The following is a 20,211-nucleotide window of genomic DNA, read 5'->3' on the forward strand; positions in this document are numbered from 1 at the left end:
CAAGCACCTACATTGAACACCTTCAAGAGTAAATTGGATGCTTATCTTGCTGGGATCCTATGACCCCAGCTGACTTCCTTCCCTTTGGGCAGGGGGCTGGACTCGATGATCTCCCGAGGTCCCTTCCAGCCCTAATGTCTATGAAATCTATGAAACACCTAGTTGGGCTTATTTACATCAGTATAAACGTGTACAGTTTTTTCCCTTTCCGCTTGGTAATTAGCTACATGGGTATGAAACATATTTATACCAATATAACTGCAGCCATGCAAGGAGGTCAAACTGCTTAAGTACACCTATACTTTGCCAGATAGGTGTGCATCCAACAAGGGATTTCAAAAAGAACCATATAAATCCAGGAACATAATATGACCTTATGAGTTTAAAGGTAAACTGCAACATTTCAGAAACCTACCCTACATGATTAGCAATACAAAATAGGTTAGCAATAATTCACAAGAAACTGCCATCACAAGCTAAACAAGAAAGAACTATATCTAAAATACCAGTGTACATCCCAGTCCTAGCCACTTTCAAAAAGTCTAATCATGTTTGTATTTTTTGGGTTGAATTTAAAACTCAAAAACAGGGAAGAGTCAAAGAGGTCAATCTCCAGCATATAATGATGCCTTTATACCTACATAGCAATGCTTGCACTGTATAAAATTAAATCCTACATTAACACCCATGCCTCATAACATTATTATTAGCGCATCTTAATAATACTACATCTTGATCATTATTATAGTTCTAATGCTATTTCTGGTCATTTATAGCATCTATGTATATAGTGACAGCCTGTGGTACTTGTTTTCTTTCCCACATCATGATGTTGCTTTAAATATATTATGTGGTAAGGGAACTGGTGGGTAGACTCAACAGCAGTAATGTCAAAATACACTACACTAACACAAACAAAACCATTTTCTGATATTGTTTCCAAACTGGAGTATAATATCTCTTCGCTCCATAACTTTTTGTACTGCCTGCTAAGACACATCATGGTATGGTTTTATTGTATGTACACCAGTGGCCACTATTCTTTTGTGATTCAACCATCAAATGACCTAGCATGTTTTTAAGGGAATATTTTAAAACAAGATTCATCAGTGGATTAACTGGAATCCAGGGGCATCTATACACATGCTCTGGGGTATAGAGGGGGCAATTTAATTAGAGCGATTCCAAGAGCCACTCTAATTAAAGTGCCCGCAGCATCACTGTATTCAGTGTCCTGTGCTTCAAAAGGATGGTGGGGGTACTTGAACTAAAGCTCATTTGATGAGCTTTAGTTCAAGCACCCCACCACCACTTTGAAGCACAGGGATGCTGATTAGAAATGACACGGAGGCTGCTGGAGCGCACTAATTAACACACTCTAGCAGACTTGGTTAATCAAGTTGACTCTGATGTGCTAATTAGCACATGTTCGAGCAGACATCTGGCACATGTATAGGTACCCCAGGTGAGATCAGACACCTTCAGGTCAGTAATTGTCATACCAGTTACTACACCATATTTGGGATACAGTCTTTTCCACAAGGCAAATAAAGGAAGTACATCACAAAATGAGTTGCATTCACGCTACCTTATACTTGAAAAAAAAAAACAAAACTAGAAACATCATTATTTTTACCTTTAGGTGTTGGAATTGGTCTGTCATGTCCATCCACTTGACCTAAAGGGTCATTTGCATCTGGGATCTCCATTTCACCTAGGTGGAAAATAAATAATTAATATTTTAAATAATGCAGATTCTTGAATAGAATTAATGTTGCATTTTAATTCACTTCAGGCTACACTCTGGTCCACTGAAGTTAAAAGCAAAATTCTCAACAACTTCAGAGGCAACAGGATTTAGAACTGATTTGTTGTCTATCTATGTAAGTCTATGGAGAGCATTGTGCGTGACACAATGGCAACATTAAAAAGTGCATTCCATTTTTAGCCAAAGAATAATAACTTTCAAAAACTCTCTAAAAGTTGCATTTAACATATCAGGCTAAAGGATACAAATTTAGGGAAACTGGAATTTCAGAGAAAAACCAAGATACTTGCTGCAAGTAAATGGTTTTGACTTTGTTCTGGCAGGTAGTAAAAGGATATAAATGTTGGGGTTCTGGTGAGATGAAAGGGCAGAAGAAAAGGGTTCTCAATATTCCATGTCTCCCTCTCCTCTCCCTTTCAGAACAAAACCCCAAGACTTCATAGAGGGCACAGAGGGCAAATACATACAACCTTCTGAATCCTCCTTGACTCGTTCCAATTTCTCATCCTCTAAGATATGTCTTCTATCTTTTAACTGTGTACATTAAGCGCAAGCAAATTGCTGCTAAGGCACGCCACTTGCAGCACAGTTCAGTATCAGAATAATTCTCTGACTGGATGCGACTCCCAACTGTCTGCGCAGGCAAGGGAGCAGATTCATGGGTCGTGTCTCCACCACAATAAAAAGGCTTTCTCTTTGTTGTTTTACCTGAGATAATCAAAGCGTAATAGTTTTCCTTCAGTAAAATCCTAGTGGAGATGAGTCACTTCTAGTTTTTACCACATGGCAGCTGGGCAAGATCAGCTCAAAGCCCCTATCTGTGCTTGGCTTCACCTGGGTATTATGTGGTAAAAACGATAGGTGCCTAGTTTCCAGCAGGTGTGCAGTGTGGGACACCTAATGTATATCACTTATACCACTGTGAAAAATACAATGGCATTGGAGGGGAAAACAGAGTAAGACAAGTGACTTTTTGGTAGACATCTTTGAGTCATACATGCAAAACCCAGCCTGCTCAGTGATATGCGACTCCTGTAGATGATCAAAGCCCACCACAATTTACAGAAGAACAGGATAAAATGTTAGTTATGTCCAATTTTTAGGGCTGCACAATTACTCTATGCTCACACTCCTCTACATAATTTCTGGGGCTTATGATTTACATCCCTTCTGTGTTTTATTATTGTATGTTCAGTTTTCTTTCCTACTTTTCAGATTCTTCTAGCAGTTTAGTAGGATCCTTAACAAGAACAAACATTAAAAACCTAGAAAGAAATAGGCACAGCAGTCTCTACTCCCTACTCCCAGGACCCACCTCCCTAGCTGTTTTTGGATTTGTTTGGGTTTGTTTTTTTTATTTTTAGTTTCTCAAATCAGCATAGAACAAGACAAAAACATCTGCTGATTTTAAAATGTTTTAATAATAGTTTTGTGTAATTCTTCTTTGTGCTTTGTACATTTACGTCTGGCAAAAACACTTATCCCCAGATGTGCCTTATCAGAGGATAATTACAAACCACAGACAGTATCTACAAGTAAAGTCTCCATGACTAAGCAATGTTAAAATTGAAAATCCTCTGTGTATACTGTAAAGTATAAGTCCAAAACAGATCTGCCATTTTAACTGTTGCTTTAATGAAGGAGACATTTATCTTTTAAATACTTTAATCTTGAAGATTCCTCTTTTAAACCATCTTTGTTATAAACTCTTAATTTTAACCCTGAAGTTTCTGAACTAAGATTGAAGCAACACAGAGCCATGCTCAACATGAAATATTGCAAAGATTTTATGCTGTGCATGAGTCCGGATTACAGCTATGAACAAATATTTGCTCACAGCTCTCTTCCCTAGAAATTAAGCCATACAAATAAGAGAATCATAGATTCAAAGTACTGATACTACTCAGAAAAAGAGCATCCACACACATTGGTTCTTTCAGTTCTTCATAATTTTTTATTCCTATATTTAATACATCCTTTTCTAGCTATGACTGGAAACATAAAGCTAAGCCAAAGTGGGTACCTGCTGTCCCCACCCCTTCAGTCCTCTGTTTACAATGGCAGTGGAGCCATTTGCTAGTTCCCCTGTAATCACTTCATCAAGTTTACACTTTGATACTTGCTCTCAAGACACTACAGAACTACCCCTGGTACTGCTCAGGACCTGTCTGTAAAATGGCATCCTTTCTTCCTTCTACTCTGTCAACATCTTAGGGCTTCTACAAATGTGTGGGGAGCCTGCTCCGATGCATGGGAAATCCAGTGCGTCAGAACAGACTCAATCGAACCTCCTGGAGCACAGAAATTGACACACTCTGGCAGCCTTTTGCATCACATGTATCAGCATCCCCGGGCATTCCCCACACTGAAAAAAGGGCGGCAGGGCATTTTGAAATAAAACATATTCGATGAGCTTTAGTTCAAAATGCCCCACCACCATTTTTTCAACAGGGCGATGCATGGGGACACTGATACATGTGAGGTGTGGGCACTTTTAATTAGTGTGGCTCACTAATTAAAGCACCTGGCACTGCATCTGGAGCACATGTAAAAATGCCCCTAGATGGGATGTCCCATTTGCCTTTCCTTCCCCATCTCTCTAGTTTTCCCCATTACTTCCCAAGCATTCTTCACTGTCATTTACACCTGGATTGAATAATTTGGTCAACTAGAATTATAAACTCTCCATTGCATTTTACATGGTAAATTCTCTTGTCCAAACAAAGCCTTCATTGGTGTCTTGCAGCGTGTACAGCGTATTTTCTACTAAGTGAACAAATGGCAACACCAAATATGAAAAGTAGCAATAATATTGTGGCTGTGGCAGTACTGGCACAATAACCTCATTGTGGCCATCTTCCTTGATGTTTGAGAACCCGGTAAATGATAGTATTCTTGATTTTAAACACTTGGTGGGCCAAGTTGTCTCTCACACTGCATACAGAATTTGAAACATTATGCATTAATGGACCTGCTTCAAACATTCTTGCTTTTCATCTGGGGAAAGAACATGCAAAAAGTACCACAGTGCCTCATATCTTAATTGGTGGTAATACAGACACAAACCCACAGGATTTTTTCGGAGTTTTTGCTGGTAGGTAAGTCCTACTTGCATATTAATACATTAATTTCAAATATGATAAGAAAAGAACATGAGATTTCAAACGTTTAAATGCTTTTTCATGTGTTTTATAGCCCTCACATTGTTGCTCAACTATGGAAGAAAGACTTAAATACTTCCACTAGCAAGGAACAGGCTTGAAAGTAAGCAAACAGCATTACAGGAAATGAACAAACAAAAACTAACCAAAGTGGATGATAAAAATCAGTGTATGCAAACAGCTATTACTGGATACCTTTATTTGGAGAGAAATGCTCATGGCCGAATCCTAGCTGTGATACTGTCAACTCACACTGCTTAAAAGTTAGCAGACTAACATGCTGGTATGTAAATACACAGTTAACTGATGTCATACAAACCACCCTGGCTACTGTGCAGCACTTCACATCCAGAGTGTCAACAGTCTCCTTTGAAAATGATGACTAGACCAAGAAGGATGACTTAAAGGTTCAGGCCAAAAAAACAGATCCTCAAGAAATCAAGAATGGAGGAAAGAGTTTGACATATGGCATATTTTCGATTTTAATGCTTTATCTGGAAGACAGCACCACTAGTTACAATCTCTCTTTCTGGACTGGTTAAAGAATGTAGAGATGGAGACAGTCACCTGTGGAGGTGTGTAAAAATGAATTCCTAACCTTTTGGTGCTAAGCAATTAAAAATGTACTGATAAAATTTGAAACAGGAATGAGTTTCATTATTGTGTTCTAGAAGTTTGGTTAATAGTGAGCAGCATATGTATTGGTTGCATGGAAAGAAATTTCTTAGCTCCATAACAATTTGTATACCATATTCGGATTGTGTAGTTTATAAAAAACGATATTCTCTTTTTACTTCTATAAATTAAAATAAAAGGAAGCAGATTGTTAGGACAACACCCTCTGTTTCTGGGAATGTACAATACTTTGCAAGGATAGACCTAGCACTATAGATTTTAAGAAAAACATCAACGTAAAAAATCACAGCTGCTGCTCAATTTGGCTATAACTCTCTACCTTCTGAACTGAGCCTAACATTCCTTCTTTTGTTACTTTTATTCCTATCAAAATGCACTTTTAAGGTAAAACATGAAAAACAGTGTGTAAATGGGTAAAGGATTTGAGGGGTTATACAAATTTAGAAATTCCTACAGATTACTTTTTATGGAGAAGCGCATAACTAAACATGAATTTAATTATCAGCCAGATATAAAAATACCAAACACACAAACGCACCCCCACATACACACACTCAAAAATAAAAAATAAAAGCATAAGCCATATCACATGCACAGTGCTTGAATATAATTTGTTTACCATTAAAGAATAATATTTCCAAAATGCAGTTGTTCATGCTTTGCATTTGAATTCTATTCAATTCCCCACTTGTAAATACATGCTAATTCTGGCACTGAAATTGTTTTCTTGATTTAAACCATAATACATAACCTTTGCCTCTCACTATGTTAAACTTTGACTTGGGTTCTAACTTTCCTTCAATAATATAAAATTCCCAAATGAACAAACTCTTCAGTTTAATACCCTCTAATATTCTGTTCTTTTCTTCGTAAAACTTTGTTGACCTTCTGTCAATTACTAACCTCTAGAGCTCCCCAAACAAAGGGCCCACTGTAGGCTTTGATTCAGCTGCCAATCTGATTACTTTGGCTGTGAGAGGCAGACTACTTAGGTTGCTGAATCAGGGCCTTTCATTGAAATTCCTCTTTTCCAACATCTGCAGCCCCTGGCAACCAATTGCAGAGTGGGCTTGGCAAACCTGTAAGGGGTGTTGAACAGTCTACAAAAGATGCAGTTAGTAGCATATGATCAGTACACCCCTTTCATAGTTATGGCAGATTAAGAGCTCCACCTTCGCCTTGCTTACTGTTGTCATTTCAAATAAAAATAGCTAAAAAGGAAGGGGATGTCTATGCTTTTTGTTTCAGTTGCTCCACTCGTAAGACTAATCCATTTTAATTGTGGACATTTGCTGGTTTGGTGTCACCATAATTCTTAGAACACACGCAATATGCAATTCTTAGAACACACACAAACATGCACGCAACCTAATAAACCAGCTATGTCAATGTAAAATTATTGTTGCTTCATCAGGGAGAAAAAATCCTTTAAAGTCAGCTGAAACTGAGTTCATAGCAATAGGGAGTTTTCACCATAAATGTATTTGAACTAGAGTCAGCCTTTTTATGTCTGCTGTATCATGACATCAGCAAGAGCTAACTGTCAAGTTAACATAATATAGGAATGTTGAAGCCAAAAACAATGCCAAGCTAACATGTGACTAAACCTTCAGAAAGTTGGCAGAGCATACACCTAAACAAGAAGTCATTTTACCAGGGACAGGGTTCAATTATATTTGAAAAACAAATCTCCCTCACTATTCCTAAACATCCCTCTTGGAAGCTTGAACTTTGTTTCCTTTAACACGAATCTTCCTCCCACCACATTTTCTTCTGTTTCTTATAATGGCTGGACTGAAAATACATTATTTCACTAAATCAATAAGAAAAGGAAGGAAGGAAGAAAGGCAGGCAGGCAGACTTTTGAACCTTTATTAAGGGAAAAAGGAGTAGCAGTACAACAAAGGATGGTCCACACAGAAGCCCAGGTACAACAGACAGAGCCTGGAGCTACAGCCCGCAAGGCCTGGCCTCCCAGTCTAAACACAAAAACATTCTGGTACAACATTAACCTGCTAAGATCCCTGCTGGGATCCCAGGAATGGGCAAGCAGTATCACACTTTGAGGATCAAGTGGCCATCTTCAATGTGGCAGAGCACCTCCTGAATGGCCCAACATGCCTGAAAGGCAACTACTGTCCATTGGAGGACTCCATGGTTGAATTCCAGCAACAGATGCACCCAGACCAAGAACTAAAGGAGTCACAAGGCATCATCAGAGATGGCCCCAGCAAGCCAGTTCCTGTGGCTCTTAAGGATGGTCATCTTGGCCTGGCCAAGCAGAAAGTTGGCCAGGCAAATGACACCCCCCTTAGCCACCCAGTAAGGAAAGGAAAGCAAATAGGTAGCCTCCAACAGGTCCAAATCCAATGCCTCAAATAAGGCACCAAGGACAGCTGGGGGCACCCAAGGAAGGCATGGAATGGAAGAGTGCTGGTGGCCAGTATCCCATGCAGCAATCGCCATTGGAGGTCACTCATCCTTTTGGCAATGGGCAGCTTACAAAGCATGCACCATGCAGGGCGGGCTGCTATAAGTGCTGGTGCTACTAGGCACCACTGTCACATCACATCAGGACAAGTGGCAAGGATGTGTGTATGGTGGATATGAACCACCCACGTGTTCAGGGCCTTCCAGGGAGCACATTAAAGTGAACCCTGGACTTGCTATCAGGAGGCATGGGAAGAACCAGTAAAGTGCTGGGCCCACTGCCCAGGTCACTTTCCATAGCAGGGAGCTATGCATGAAGCTCCTGAGGTGAAGGGATAAGGGGATCATAGCTCAGTGTGGGGTAGGGGATGGGGCTTGGGGCCCTGTGTTGAGAAGGGGTTTGGAGCCCTGGATGGAAGGAGAGCCCAATGTTAGGGCACAGGGCCCGCAAGCTCCAGTGGGGAGTGACAGTCCCATGTGAGACTCTGGAGCACAGGTCCCAGTGTGAGGCACTGGAGGAATATGGATGCCATCTGTGAGGCATGGGACATGGCATAAGCCACGTATATGGGCGTTGGGCACCTGGGCAAGTAAATGGGCAGCCTCCCACTTTATTGACATCTTCTAATTGTTATCATCAAGCCGTGGCAGGAGAGGTAGGTGGGTGGTTGGTTTGCCCTGAAGTGGGTGGGCCTACCCAATGGGTGCCGGAGATATTTGATGGTCAGACACCCGGAGCAGATTCTGGAGAAAAGGGGCGTCTCATGTTAGATGCTGGGGGAGAAGATGTCTCCGAAGGGGCAGAGTGAGTGAGTGTCTTGAATCATGGGTGTGGGAGCCCTTAGGGCTGTTGGTGGTGGGGCAAGAATTAGCTATGAATTCCTTAAACAATGGCTAACTAGAGTTTATCCTTTAAAATCCCTATGCATTTTGATGAAGCCTTTCTAATGACACCAGAAAGACAACACATCAGCAGACCTATAACCCCTGTATTGGAAAAGAGAAACTCTTTTGTGACAAACAGAGGCCTGGTGCTTCAGAAGAAGAAGAAGGTGCCAGAGCACCTTCAGAAAACAATTAGGAATTGAACAAATGGCCCTGTCTTGCAGCAGGGATGTAAAAGCCTCTTATATGTGTTTTGTTGTTATGGCATACTGAAATATTGCTTGAGAAAGACTTTAAGAAGGCTGCATGAGCTGTCTCCTAACTGCACCAGGACAAGGAAGTCATGAGTGTGTGGACTGGACACAAACCTGAGGATATAAAGCCAGACAATTTGAGAACGTTGTACTTAGCTGTGTATGGAAAGCATTCTAAACGCTGTTATTACATTAGGGTACTCTATGTTTTGTCTATGCCTCACTGAGAAACATTGAGCTCAGGGCATGGAGATTATAAACCATATTCACTTGGCTGAAGACCCAAATGCTGCTTTACATGGAGTTATTCACAAGCAGCATAAATTGATTTCCTCAGCACTACCTACATAGAAATGCTGCTGCCTCTCTGAGCAATTTGTTTCAGATTTTGAGTGAAACAGGGATCAACATGAGGAATGCAACTGCACTCTACTTGGAGCTGCCCTGACCTACACTCCACACTGACCCTTGGAAAAAGAATTATTCTTTTCCTCTAAAAAAACCTAATCCCACTTCCAAAGTGAAACAAAAAGAACCCCACCTTACAAAAAGCTTACAATAAAGGTTTGCCCTACATCTAACCTTTTTACTCATTCTCTAGGTTCCTCTTCATCAGGGATCCCTGATAAAAAAAACCTAAATTCTCTGCTAAAACCCCCCAAATCCATGATTAAAATTAAAGCCCCCCTATAGCCCCTCACTCCCCACCCACAGCCTCCACAGCCTTGCTGGTGCCCCTTGTCCTCTACCTACAAGCCCTGCTCACCCAGCCCTGCTGGACGGGACCCCCAGCTGCCAGGGCTATGGACCCAGGTCTGCAGCCCCCTGCCCCCATTCCTCCTTTTGTGGGCTCAGGTAGGCTGGCCCTGTCCTGCTCCCAGCTGAGGCCCTGCAGCCATGCATTGTGGCCCCAGGCCCCACCCAGCTGGGCAGCAGCCTCAGCCCTGCCCAGCTCCGCTCCCCCCCTTTATCTGATGGAGCTGCTCTGCAGGCTGCCTGGGGCCACATGCATGTCCATGCACATGGCGCCCCCTGTTTATCCAGCTTCCTCCTCCTCCTTCCCAGCTCCCTGCAGGCTGGAACTCTCCCAACCTGCAGGGAGCTCACTGCAAAATGGCAAAATCTGTGCGTTTCTCTTGTGAAATGAGAAATCTCTGTTTGCCTCTGGTAAAATGTAAAATCTGCAGTTTACTCCATTTTTCCATGGGAAACAGAAAAACTGGATCCCTGATCTTCATGTACGATGTTAAAATGCACAATGTTAAGAGCAGAATCAAACCAGACTTATACAGTCTTCTGCTTCTACAGTCTTCCACAGAGATCCACAGAGTTCAGCAAATCCTGTGATTCATTCAGATGTCCCATACCATTAATGCATGTTTGGTACTACACAGAAGTGTTTCCCACTCATCTGTCAATCTTTTGCCTTCTATTTACATAGCTCTCATTTTTTGAGTTAAGTTGTCAAATGCCATAGATTCTTTTGTCTTGAAATCATATTTGTGGCTTCAAACATGAAGAGTCAAATGGCATATAAACTTGAGTAAGACACAGATGGAATAAATATTTATTCATATTTCCTTTAGAATGGAAGCTTCATTAAGAACTATTATACTACTGCGATAACAATGCTACAGTTATGGTTGAGAAGACCATTTCATTTTGGGACCCTGTTTTGTTTTACAAATAATTATAAAAAATTCAGTCTGTGCGTTGGAAATTCTTGTGGTTATTGCAGTCAAAAAGATCTTTTAAAAAAATTAGGGAATAACTGAATTTAACTGGTTTGTCACATTCAGAGAGAGGAAGATGATCTAGACGGTGTAATGGCTTGAGTGTTAGCCTGGGTCATGGAAAAGAACAATGCTTGACTCTCCACTTCACTACAGACTTTCTTGTGAAGCCCTAGGAACATCAGTTAGGGCCAGACTGTAAAGGAGGGTTTTCAAAAATATGTTGATACCTAACTCCTATTGACTTAAAAATCTCTCTTAAGAGTCTGTACCTCAGTGGTCTCATCTATAACGTGTAGATATGACATGTACTTCAAATGACCCTGTGAGGAAAAATAAATTGTAGATTGTGAGGCACTCAGACACTAAGTTATGATTGCCATAAAAGTATTTTAGATAGGACAGAAAGATCCAAGCAAGAGAAAGGGAACTGTTCAGCAGTTAACATACCTTTCAGAGTTTTAACTGAAAAAAAACTCTGATGTGCTAGGGACTTAATCCTTGATGAAACATTTAAATACATTTGGTTTAGAAATAATGATTTAAAAGATGTTTTAACCACACTAAGCCATCAAAATAAAACATCATGCAAACCTTTTTTTTCCCTCTCTGCACATGCGTGCACACACACACAAACACACACAGAAAGTGCACCTCATTCAGGCTGATGAGGACTGCCCACAGATCAGTTTCCCCTTCTTTTAACCTCTTAGTCACAAACATGGGATTTCTTTTGGTTCAATCCCCCATTTGGTCTAGGTTTGTTTCTCTGGGCATGTCTACACATTCATTAATGCACAGTAGTTACTGAGCATTTAATTTGGTAATTGTATAATCAAGTACTAAATAAATGCGGAGTACCTAGAATTACAGCACAGTAGCCTAATAATACTGCGCAGCAGCATATTAGCATGGTTTGTGCTGTGATTCATTACTGTACAATGTTATTAAGCTACTCTGCATTAAGCATCTCATGTAGATGCACCCTCTGATTCCCAGCCCTACCCTCCAGAATATCTACTCCACAGATAGTATTCAGCATGGTGTCCTCTGCAAACTTGCGAAAGGTGCACTCCCCATCCCATCTTCTAGTTCATTGATGAAAATATTGAACAAAGCTGGCCCCAGAACTGATCTGTGGGACATTCCACATGATGCCAGCTGCCAACTAGACATGGAGCCATTGATTACTACCCTTCGATCCCAACAATTCAGCCACTTTTTTATCCCCCTTACAGTCCACTCATCTAACCTGTACTTCCTTAGCTTAGTTGTAAGAATGTTTTGGGACATCATATCAATCATGCTGACATCTGCTGGGAGTGCAATACAGCAGTGCACAGGAAATCCAGAAAGTTTTGAAGAATGTTGGGGACAAACTTCTGGTGCAAGTGTTGAAGAGGCCTATTTGAGGCCCTGCTTTTTTTAACCTGCTACTTGCAAACAGGGAAGAATTGGTGGCAAATGTAGTAGTAGATGGAAATTTAGGGAGCAGCAACCATGAGCTGATTCCACTTACAAGACTGAGCAACACACATTCCATAAAAAGTACTCAAGAACAAACTGGGTGAGACAAAAGGCAAGTAATCTAGAGTTGTTAGTTTAGCAAAGGACAAGAGTTAATGTGAAAACTCACTAGCTGGAGCAAGAGGCAGCATTAGGTGTCCATAAACTTTGTTTACTGAAGAGGCATATTTTGACAAACTAAATGGGGAAACTAAATTGTCTACACCTACAGTGGAAAGGTACAATGTGAATGTAGTTTGTGTGGATATGATATAGACCAACAAAACTGTTTCAAGTATCTAATAATTCAGAATAAAATTCTGTGGTACTTTTTGGCATAAACCCTTGAGTCATTTAAGTCACAAAGACACTTAAGTGTAATTTCTGATTTTGGAACTTATAAAATCCAATATACATTAGGTATACTGGTTGAGTAGAGAACAATTTCTTATGTAGAAACTATATCTATATTAAAGAGCTCTGAAAAAGTAAGAACTACTAAGTCAATATATTTAGGAACATATAAATACCTTAAAATATCAACAAAATGAGAAAGGGAACTTGTTTAAGTTTGCACAGCAAAAAACAGTAGTTAAGTATTATACCAAAAGAGGGGAAGGGGAAAAACACTTTTTGGAAGTGTGGACACATTCCAAAACTCTTCCCCACCTCAGCTGTAAAACCATAGCTTAACACACCCAATAAGAGCACCGAGCACACCTGCTGCTGCTCAAAGAACACTAAGTAACATGATAATTATCCAAGACATTATTACATGATTGATTATTTTACTGCTTCTGGCTGTGAAAACAAAACAGTCTTAAGGAAAGGTCTGAAAATAACCATGATTTACAAGTATATTGTTAGAGTATAACACTCCAACAATTAGCAGAAAGAATAATAGTCATAGTGCTCTTTTTCTGAAAATAATTTAAAATCCAAAATTACTAATCTTATTGACAGCCCTGAGTTGAAATATTTAGAGTCCTGATTCAGAATATCATCCTTTTTGAGGTGGTATGTTTAAATATGTGCTTAGTTCTAAGTACATGTTCAAGTATTTCTGTGCATCAGGGCTTAAACAATAATATTAATCCTCAACCTTCTAGGAAAAATCTAAAAATGGAATACAATACAAAATAAAATAAATAAGGCAAGTATTATTTATCTTGACAATTATTGTTATGGCTGATTATTATAGATTGCAGAGCTACAGTAAATCTTAAATCCTTCCTGAGATTAATTAATTAGCATTATACAACCATATTTTAAAAATGAAAAATAAATTCCAGAAGAAAAACTTGTAACTTTTATTGCTAGTCAGTTTACTGTCCTGAAAACAGTAAGTGAAAAGTATTACACAGAATCTTTCATTGAGCAATCTCAGTATTTTTAAAAGGTGGGTAATCTTTAACATTTGTATCTTATAGACAGACAAGTTGAAACAGATAAAAATTAACAATAAAATTCTCACGTCTGAATGTCTAAAACTCCAATGTTAATTTAGATCCCTAAATAAAATATTTGCTTTTCAGAGGTTCAGTCACCCAAACTTCCAAATATGCCAATCATAGTACTGTATCTATTCTCAAATAATAGCTGTTTAGTTGATGCTTAGAATTCTTTCCCTGAAATCAGCTGATGTCACAATGTTAGAAGAGTTCCAGACAGATAGAAAGTCAGATGTGTGGCCATCCAGTGCACTGCCTGGTTTTTCTTTGCTAGATTGCATTACATTGTAACTTCACAGAAGCATGTTGTTAACACAGTGGGACATTGGCTGTTCTGTTTAAGTAAGTCAGCTACTTACGAATCAGTCTTACTTCAACTCATGGCCAGCTAACATGGGCTAGGGACAGACATTACACATAAACTGGTTTAAGTGATCAGAATAAAGTGGTTTAAACCTGTAACAGAACAGATGTTCAGTCCACATAAATCAGGTTCAAAATGGCTGAAACCAGTTTGAGATAAACCTGGTTGAATGTAGTATCAGACTTAACTGATTTGACTCAAACCAGTTTATGCAATGTCTGTCCCACCCCCCTTGCTGATTTAAGATACACCAGACACCCCCAGCATCCTGGCATGCTTTCTGGGCTGGGTGGAGCTCTCTGCTCCACAGCAGGGCTGGCCCCTCCCCTCTGCTCCCTGGCTGCAGCTCTGGGACACACTGCAAGCTGCTTGACCCCTCCCCTCACCACTCCCTGCTAAGCAGGAATTCCCCCTTCCCTCCTGCTTTGCTAAGGAGATGTCTGTGTATTAGCTAGCAGACCACACGCTAGCAATGGTCCATGCTGAATCAACACGTACAATCAACAGGTAGCTGATAATCTCCCTCTGTTGTTTTCTTAATGGGGTGATAAATACTGTTATCAATTCCCTGCTGGGCTAATCAGAGCATTCTGCTGGGGTCTGGCCATGCCCCCCTCAGCTCAGGACTGTGGAAGGGACAAGAGGGCTGCACTAGCACCCCCCAGCTTCCGGCCTGAGCCACTGCAGACATGTACTTGCACGTCTGGTGTGTCTGTACAGTTAGAAACTGGTTCAGCCTAGCCAGGTTAGACTAACCTGCAAAGATTGAATCAATTCAGGCTCAGGATTTTTGAATGTCTGTCCCTAGCCATGATGCTAAACAGAACCATCTCACTCTTGCAGAATGTAAAGTTATTTGTTTAATGCCACTAATTATCATGATCTTGTCTCAGCAAGACTAAATTTTCTGATGAAAGCAACCCATTAAATACAACAGACTTTTTGTTTTGTTTTTTTAAATATGCCAAAAGGTGATCACTTCTATTTTTTCTTACCAGTTAGAATTCTACAGAGATGAATATATAGATTGCCCTGGAGAATGAAACAAGGCCTGCATTGGTCTGAAGCTGACCCAAGGCTGGTAATGACTATAACTCATTATCATGGGGTTGATTTCATGATCTGTGTAAAATTGTTGATTTCATTGCCGTTCCAACTACATACGCGCTCCTCACAAAAACTGAAGTCCCATTACAAACGATACAGACAAGGTTCTTTGAGTAAATGTGATATCTTTTATTAGACGAACTAAATAGTTGGAAAAATTGTTTTTTCAAAGCTTTCGGGTACAAACACCCTAAAGCTGAAAAGGGGTGTTTGTACCAAAAGCTTGCAAAGAACAATTTGTTCCAACTATTTAGTTGGTCTAATAAACAATATGACATTTACCAAAAGAGCCTGGACTGCCTATGACCTTAGACCTTCATGGCTACAACCAACACCCTTGATTACAAATGATGTTAACTAGAATCCCTTTTGATAATTTCAGCACAGCCTAGGCCAAAAGCAGTATCAGCAAAGAAATCAATGGATGAGGCACATTCATAAGGAAGCCTGCAGCACTAGTGCATGGAGAATGGCATAGTCTCCACTGTATCAATCTGCAACCTTCATAAGCAGTCAAAATTTCTTTATCCCTTTTCTCTTACCCTTTGGATAAGAAAACCAAACAAACAAAAAACCTGTGAAAAATTACAAAAACCCTTAACCTGAGTATGGAGTAAGGCAGGGGTTTTCAACCTTTTTAAAGTAGGGTACCCCTTCTGGCAGGTATCCTTTCCAGATGCGAAGTGGGAGGAGGGGTGATGATGGCTGTCTAGAGAGTGGGGGAGAGAGAGGGTGCTGACAGATGGACAGATGCAAAGCTGGCAGTACAAGGAGCTCACATGCGGCTGCTACCACCATCCATAAAATCCATGTCACCGCTGGGCACCGCCTTCCTGTGCCCAAGTACCCAGGCTTCTCTGCACCACTGGCTTCACATCCAGCTGGCTGGGGATCCAGAGGGCAGGGAGAGGGGGGTGTTGCTGATGGCTGGCCAGACGTGAAGCCAGGAGCACGGAGAAGCAGAGGTACCTGGGAAGCAGCAGCCTGGGGAGTGGGGCCACCACCACCATCCATCACTCCATATCACTGCTGGGTACCACTTTCTTGTGCCCAAGTATCCCCGCTTCTCCATGCCACCAGTTTTGCATATGGCTGGCTGTCAGCACCCCCTCCACCTGGCACACGGAGGCAACACTGAGTGTATAGATGGTAATGGGGACGGCAAGTGCATGCAAACATTGCACCATTGGGGGAGGAGGTGCGGATGGCCAGCCACATGCAAAGCTGGTGCCGTCAAGCAGGGATACTTGGGTGCAGGAAAGTAGTGCCCAGTGGCAGCACAGAGTGATGGATGGCGGTGGCGGCCTGACCCCCCACTTCCCAGGTACCCCTGTTTCTCCACACTGCTGGCTTCACATTTGGCTGGCTGTCAGCAACCTTCCCCACCCTGCTCCCTGGCCAGCTGGACGCGGAGAAACGCGGCTACTTGGACACAGGGAAGCTGCGTGCAGTGGCAGCGCGGAGCAATGGATGGTGGTGGTGGCCCTATCACCTCTGCCACTGCTTCCTGAGTACCCACACTTCTCTATACCACTGCCATGTACCCCCCCGGTACCTCCAGGGGTATGCATACCCCAAGTTGACAACCCCTGGAGTAAGGCATTTGAAACCCCAGATAGGGTGGACAGATGATAGGGCTGAATTTTCTTCTTTAAAAAATGAAATTTTATAGAAATTATTTAAAAGAAACAGTAAAAAACTTGAATAGGTTTTTTTATTATTTCTCCATCATACTGGTAACAATTACATTCAGTTTTGAACAAGTATCCTAAAGAAACATACTAATCTCTGTGTACACAGACACACATTTGGACATCAGACCTAGAAGTTTTGCATCAGAAATACAAGGAGAAACTTGCTAGGATAGTCTCTGTTCAAGGATGGTCAGTACTACATTTTATGTTTACCAGTTGCTAATGCTTCTGGAGAGAATGCCATGCAACAATACGCTTCCCAACATCCAATTCCCCCTTTGGTACCCCTATTTTTGGGGGGCTATAGGGATGAACTGATCTGAACAAAACCCAGTCCTACCCACTTTCAGCTTGGAGCATAGGATCATGTGCTGCTGAACTGATTGGTCCTTTTGATTAAGATTGTGTGTAAACAGAGAACTGGTAAAGACTGTTTCTCCTACGAGAAATTCCCATTTCCACTCTTAATACAGCTCAGTGAAAGCAGCAGGAAACTTTCATAGCTCAGCAGCCTAAATGGACCTCTCAGATGCTGGCAGTTATTCTACAGCTGGACCAATTAAAATATAAAAAGAGAACACTTTTCTATAAGAGACAAAACATTCAAGATCCCCGCCCCCCCCCCAAAAAAAACAAGTAACAAACACCAAGGAGAGGAACTGAACAGTGGGAGTGCTTCCAGCTGCAAACACATGCAGCTTTCAGTGGGTGGACAGCATGCAGCCAAAGGAAAACATGGTCATAGCCCCACAAATACTGGTCAACATGCTCATTTTCTAATGACATAATGTCAGATAGAAATGCAGAGGAAAGACATAGTTTCCACTGTTAACATTTGTGGATGTGTGTGCAGGCATGCACTTATGAGAGGTTGTTTGAAACAGATGGCATTTTGGGCTGAACCATTATGTTTTCCCTATATCAGGCAAGATTTCCAGAATTCTTCTTATTAATTAGGCTAAAGATGGTAATTGCAAGAAGATCAATCATCATAATTTTATTATGACTTAGTTTTAATGTTATCATTTAAGGAAAATGAACACACTGTTATATTAAGAAACTGACAAATTAACTGGCTTTCCAGAAAGTGACATTATGATTATAAAAATGCATCTTCTTATTTGACAGGACTGTTCTCTATATTTGTATTTGATTAATTTACTGACGAAAACAAATTTTCTGACTTTTTTTTAACTTCCATTATAACTGCAAGCTAAAACAACATAGGGATAGTAATGGGTCTTTTCTGCCTCTGTACCCTGAAAATAATTTGATAAAGTTTCTGATTATAGAATGCCTACAGCTGATGGGGCCTAAGCCAGAAACAAAACAGCTTAACTTTTAGATTCCAAGGTGGCATTGTAGGATTAACAATTAGAAAAATCATATATTTCTTTTATACTGAGGAAATTAAATCTGGATGTCATTCAGGTACAAAAATGGAACACCATCTTTGATGCTTTTACAGTAATTTTCAAAGTTGTACCGTGCTTTGAATAAAGGTCACTTAACTTCAACAAATTCACAACCCTCCCCACCGATGCTTATGTTATGCCCTACTAATGTTTGCTCATGGAAGATTAATTAATTTCACTCTTAAATTCTAAAGTGCACAAGAGAGACAACAAGTACAACCAACTGCCAGATGCCTCGGACATTACTCCTACACACTTTTTGAGTCTTGATACAGATTCACTTGCATTTGGCATTTAGATGAATTTGTATTTAAAAAACTCTCAGAAGCAAAATATTTTCCACAGTGAGAATTCAAAATTAGCACAACTAAGCATTTTATTTTAATACCTTTTATTGCATTTCTACATTTAAAAATATGTACCACGGGTACTAAACAGTCCCCCAGATATACATGCATACATTCTAAATGTAATTTTTGTATTTGATACATCTACTTGCAACCACTGTTTACCTAATCAGAATGGACAGCTGTGGTTTTCATTATCCTTAAGCAAATATTTGCACAGGTATTACTTACTTGTGTTATACATTACCATAAGGTTTTTCAAGCAAAAGCCAGACCATGCCAATCCAAACTCTCTCACATATGACCCTTTTGTAACAAGTATGGGCAACTGCCAAAGAAATTGTTCCAAGTCTGCAAGCAATTGACTTCCTTCATGTTAGTTATGGTAACTTTTAAAACTGCATTAATTCTAAGATATAGAAACAGGGTATAGATTCATGGTCCTGATATACAGGAAAGTATGCTGGAACCAGTAGCATTTCTTTACACAAAGCCATAAAGCAAACAGTGATAATAGGTTATGTGACTTTAGGCAGTTGTCTACAAGGCTAATACTTTTTGGTGCTAATTAGGCTTCATATGGCATTGTCTTACTCTGTATACTTTATATTTCAGAAGCAGAATACCTAAGGATATACCGTGCACTGGAAATCACTAAAGTTAAAAGAAGCTTGGAGATTAAGTTTCAACAGCAAGCACTATCAGTTACTATAACTCACTTAGATTTGTGTCCCACTGAGTCATTTTATTAGCCAAACACTTCAAATCCCTTCTAAGAAAAGTGATGTCAAGAATATTGATTAATGTATGGCTCACTGTGGGGCCCATGAAATACATCACATCCTTCCTGCTTTTTCTAGGTTGGGAGGCCAGACACTGCTCTGTGACACTAGCAGTTCGTCCTGGTTTGTGTATCATATAGTCATTTTCTCTGTGCTTCTGAATCATCTCGGATCCAGTGGTTGAACTGGGTCTGGACACAGAGGCTCAGGTATGGATGGCAAGGTGACTGAGCTGCTTCTGACTATCAGAAACATTTGCTGCACATTTCACCCACATTCAGGGGATGACCAAATCAGTGACAGGGGATGACCTAATCGGCGACCTAGTGTTTGATTGGAAGCTGGGTGACAGCAACCATGAGCTGATCACCTTCACCATCCGCCGTAAAGCTGGCAAGTCAGTCAGCAACACGGAAGGCCTTGACTTCAGAAAAGTCGACTTTGACAAGCTCAGGAGGCTTGTCAGTCAGGCCTTAAAGGAGCATGACCCCAGGGAGAGGGGAGTTCAAGAAGAGTGGCTGCTCCTCAAGGAAGCAATCCTCAATACACAAGCTAAGTCTATTCCATCTTGCAGGAAAGGCAGCAAGAGGGCAGAGCTGCCCCCCTGGCTCTCCAGGGACCTAGCAGACCTCCTAAGGCTAAAAAGAAAAGCCTACAAAGGATGGAGGATGGGATTCA

General features: G+C 40.7%; 1 protein-coding gene across 1 annotated transcript in view; it reads right to left on the minus strand.

The window, feature by feature from the left end:
- The window catches only part of ROR2 (receptor tyrosine kinase like orphan receptor 2), a 256,782-nt gene that overhangs the window by 73,514 nt on the left and 163,057 nt on the right, over positions 1–20,211 (minus strand). The window contains exon 2 of the mRNA XM_019555129.1: positions 1,637–1,714. Within this exon, the coding sequence (XP_019410674.1) occupies positions 1,637–1,714 (78 nt within the window). The remainder of the gene's footprint in view (positions 1–1,636; positions 1,715–20,211) is intronic.

This window comes from Crocodylus porosus, unplaced genomic scaffold, assembly GCF_001723895.1.
Source record: "Crocodylus porosus isolate Cpor-Errol unplaced genomic scaffold, CroPor_comp1, whole genome shotgun sequence".
Classification (NCBI taxonomy): domain Eukaryota; kingdom Metazoa; phylum Chordata; order Crocodylia; family Crocodylidae; genus Crocodylus; species Crocodylus porosus.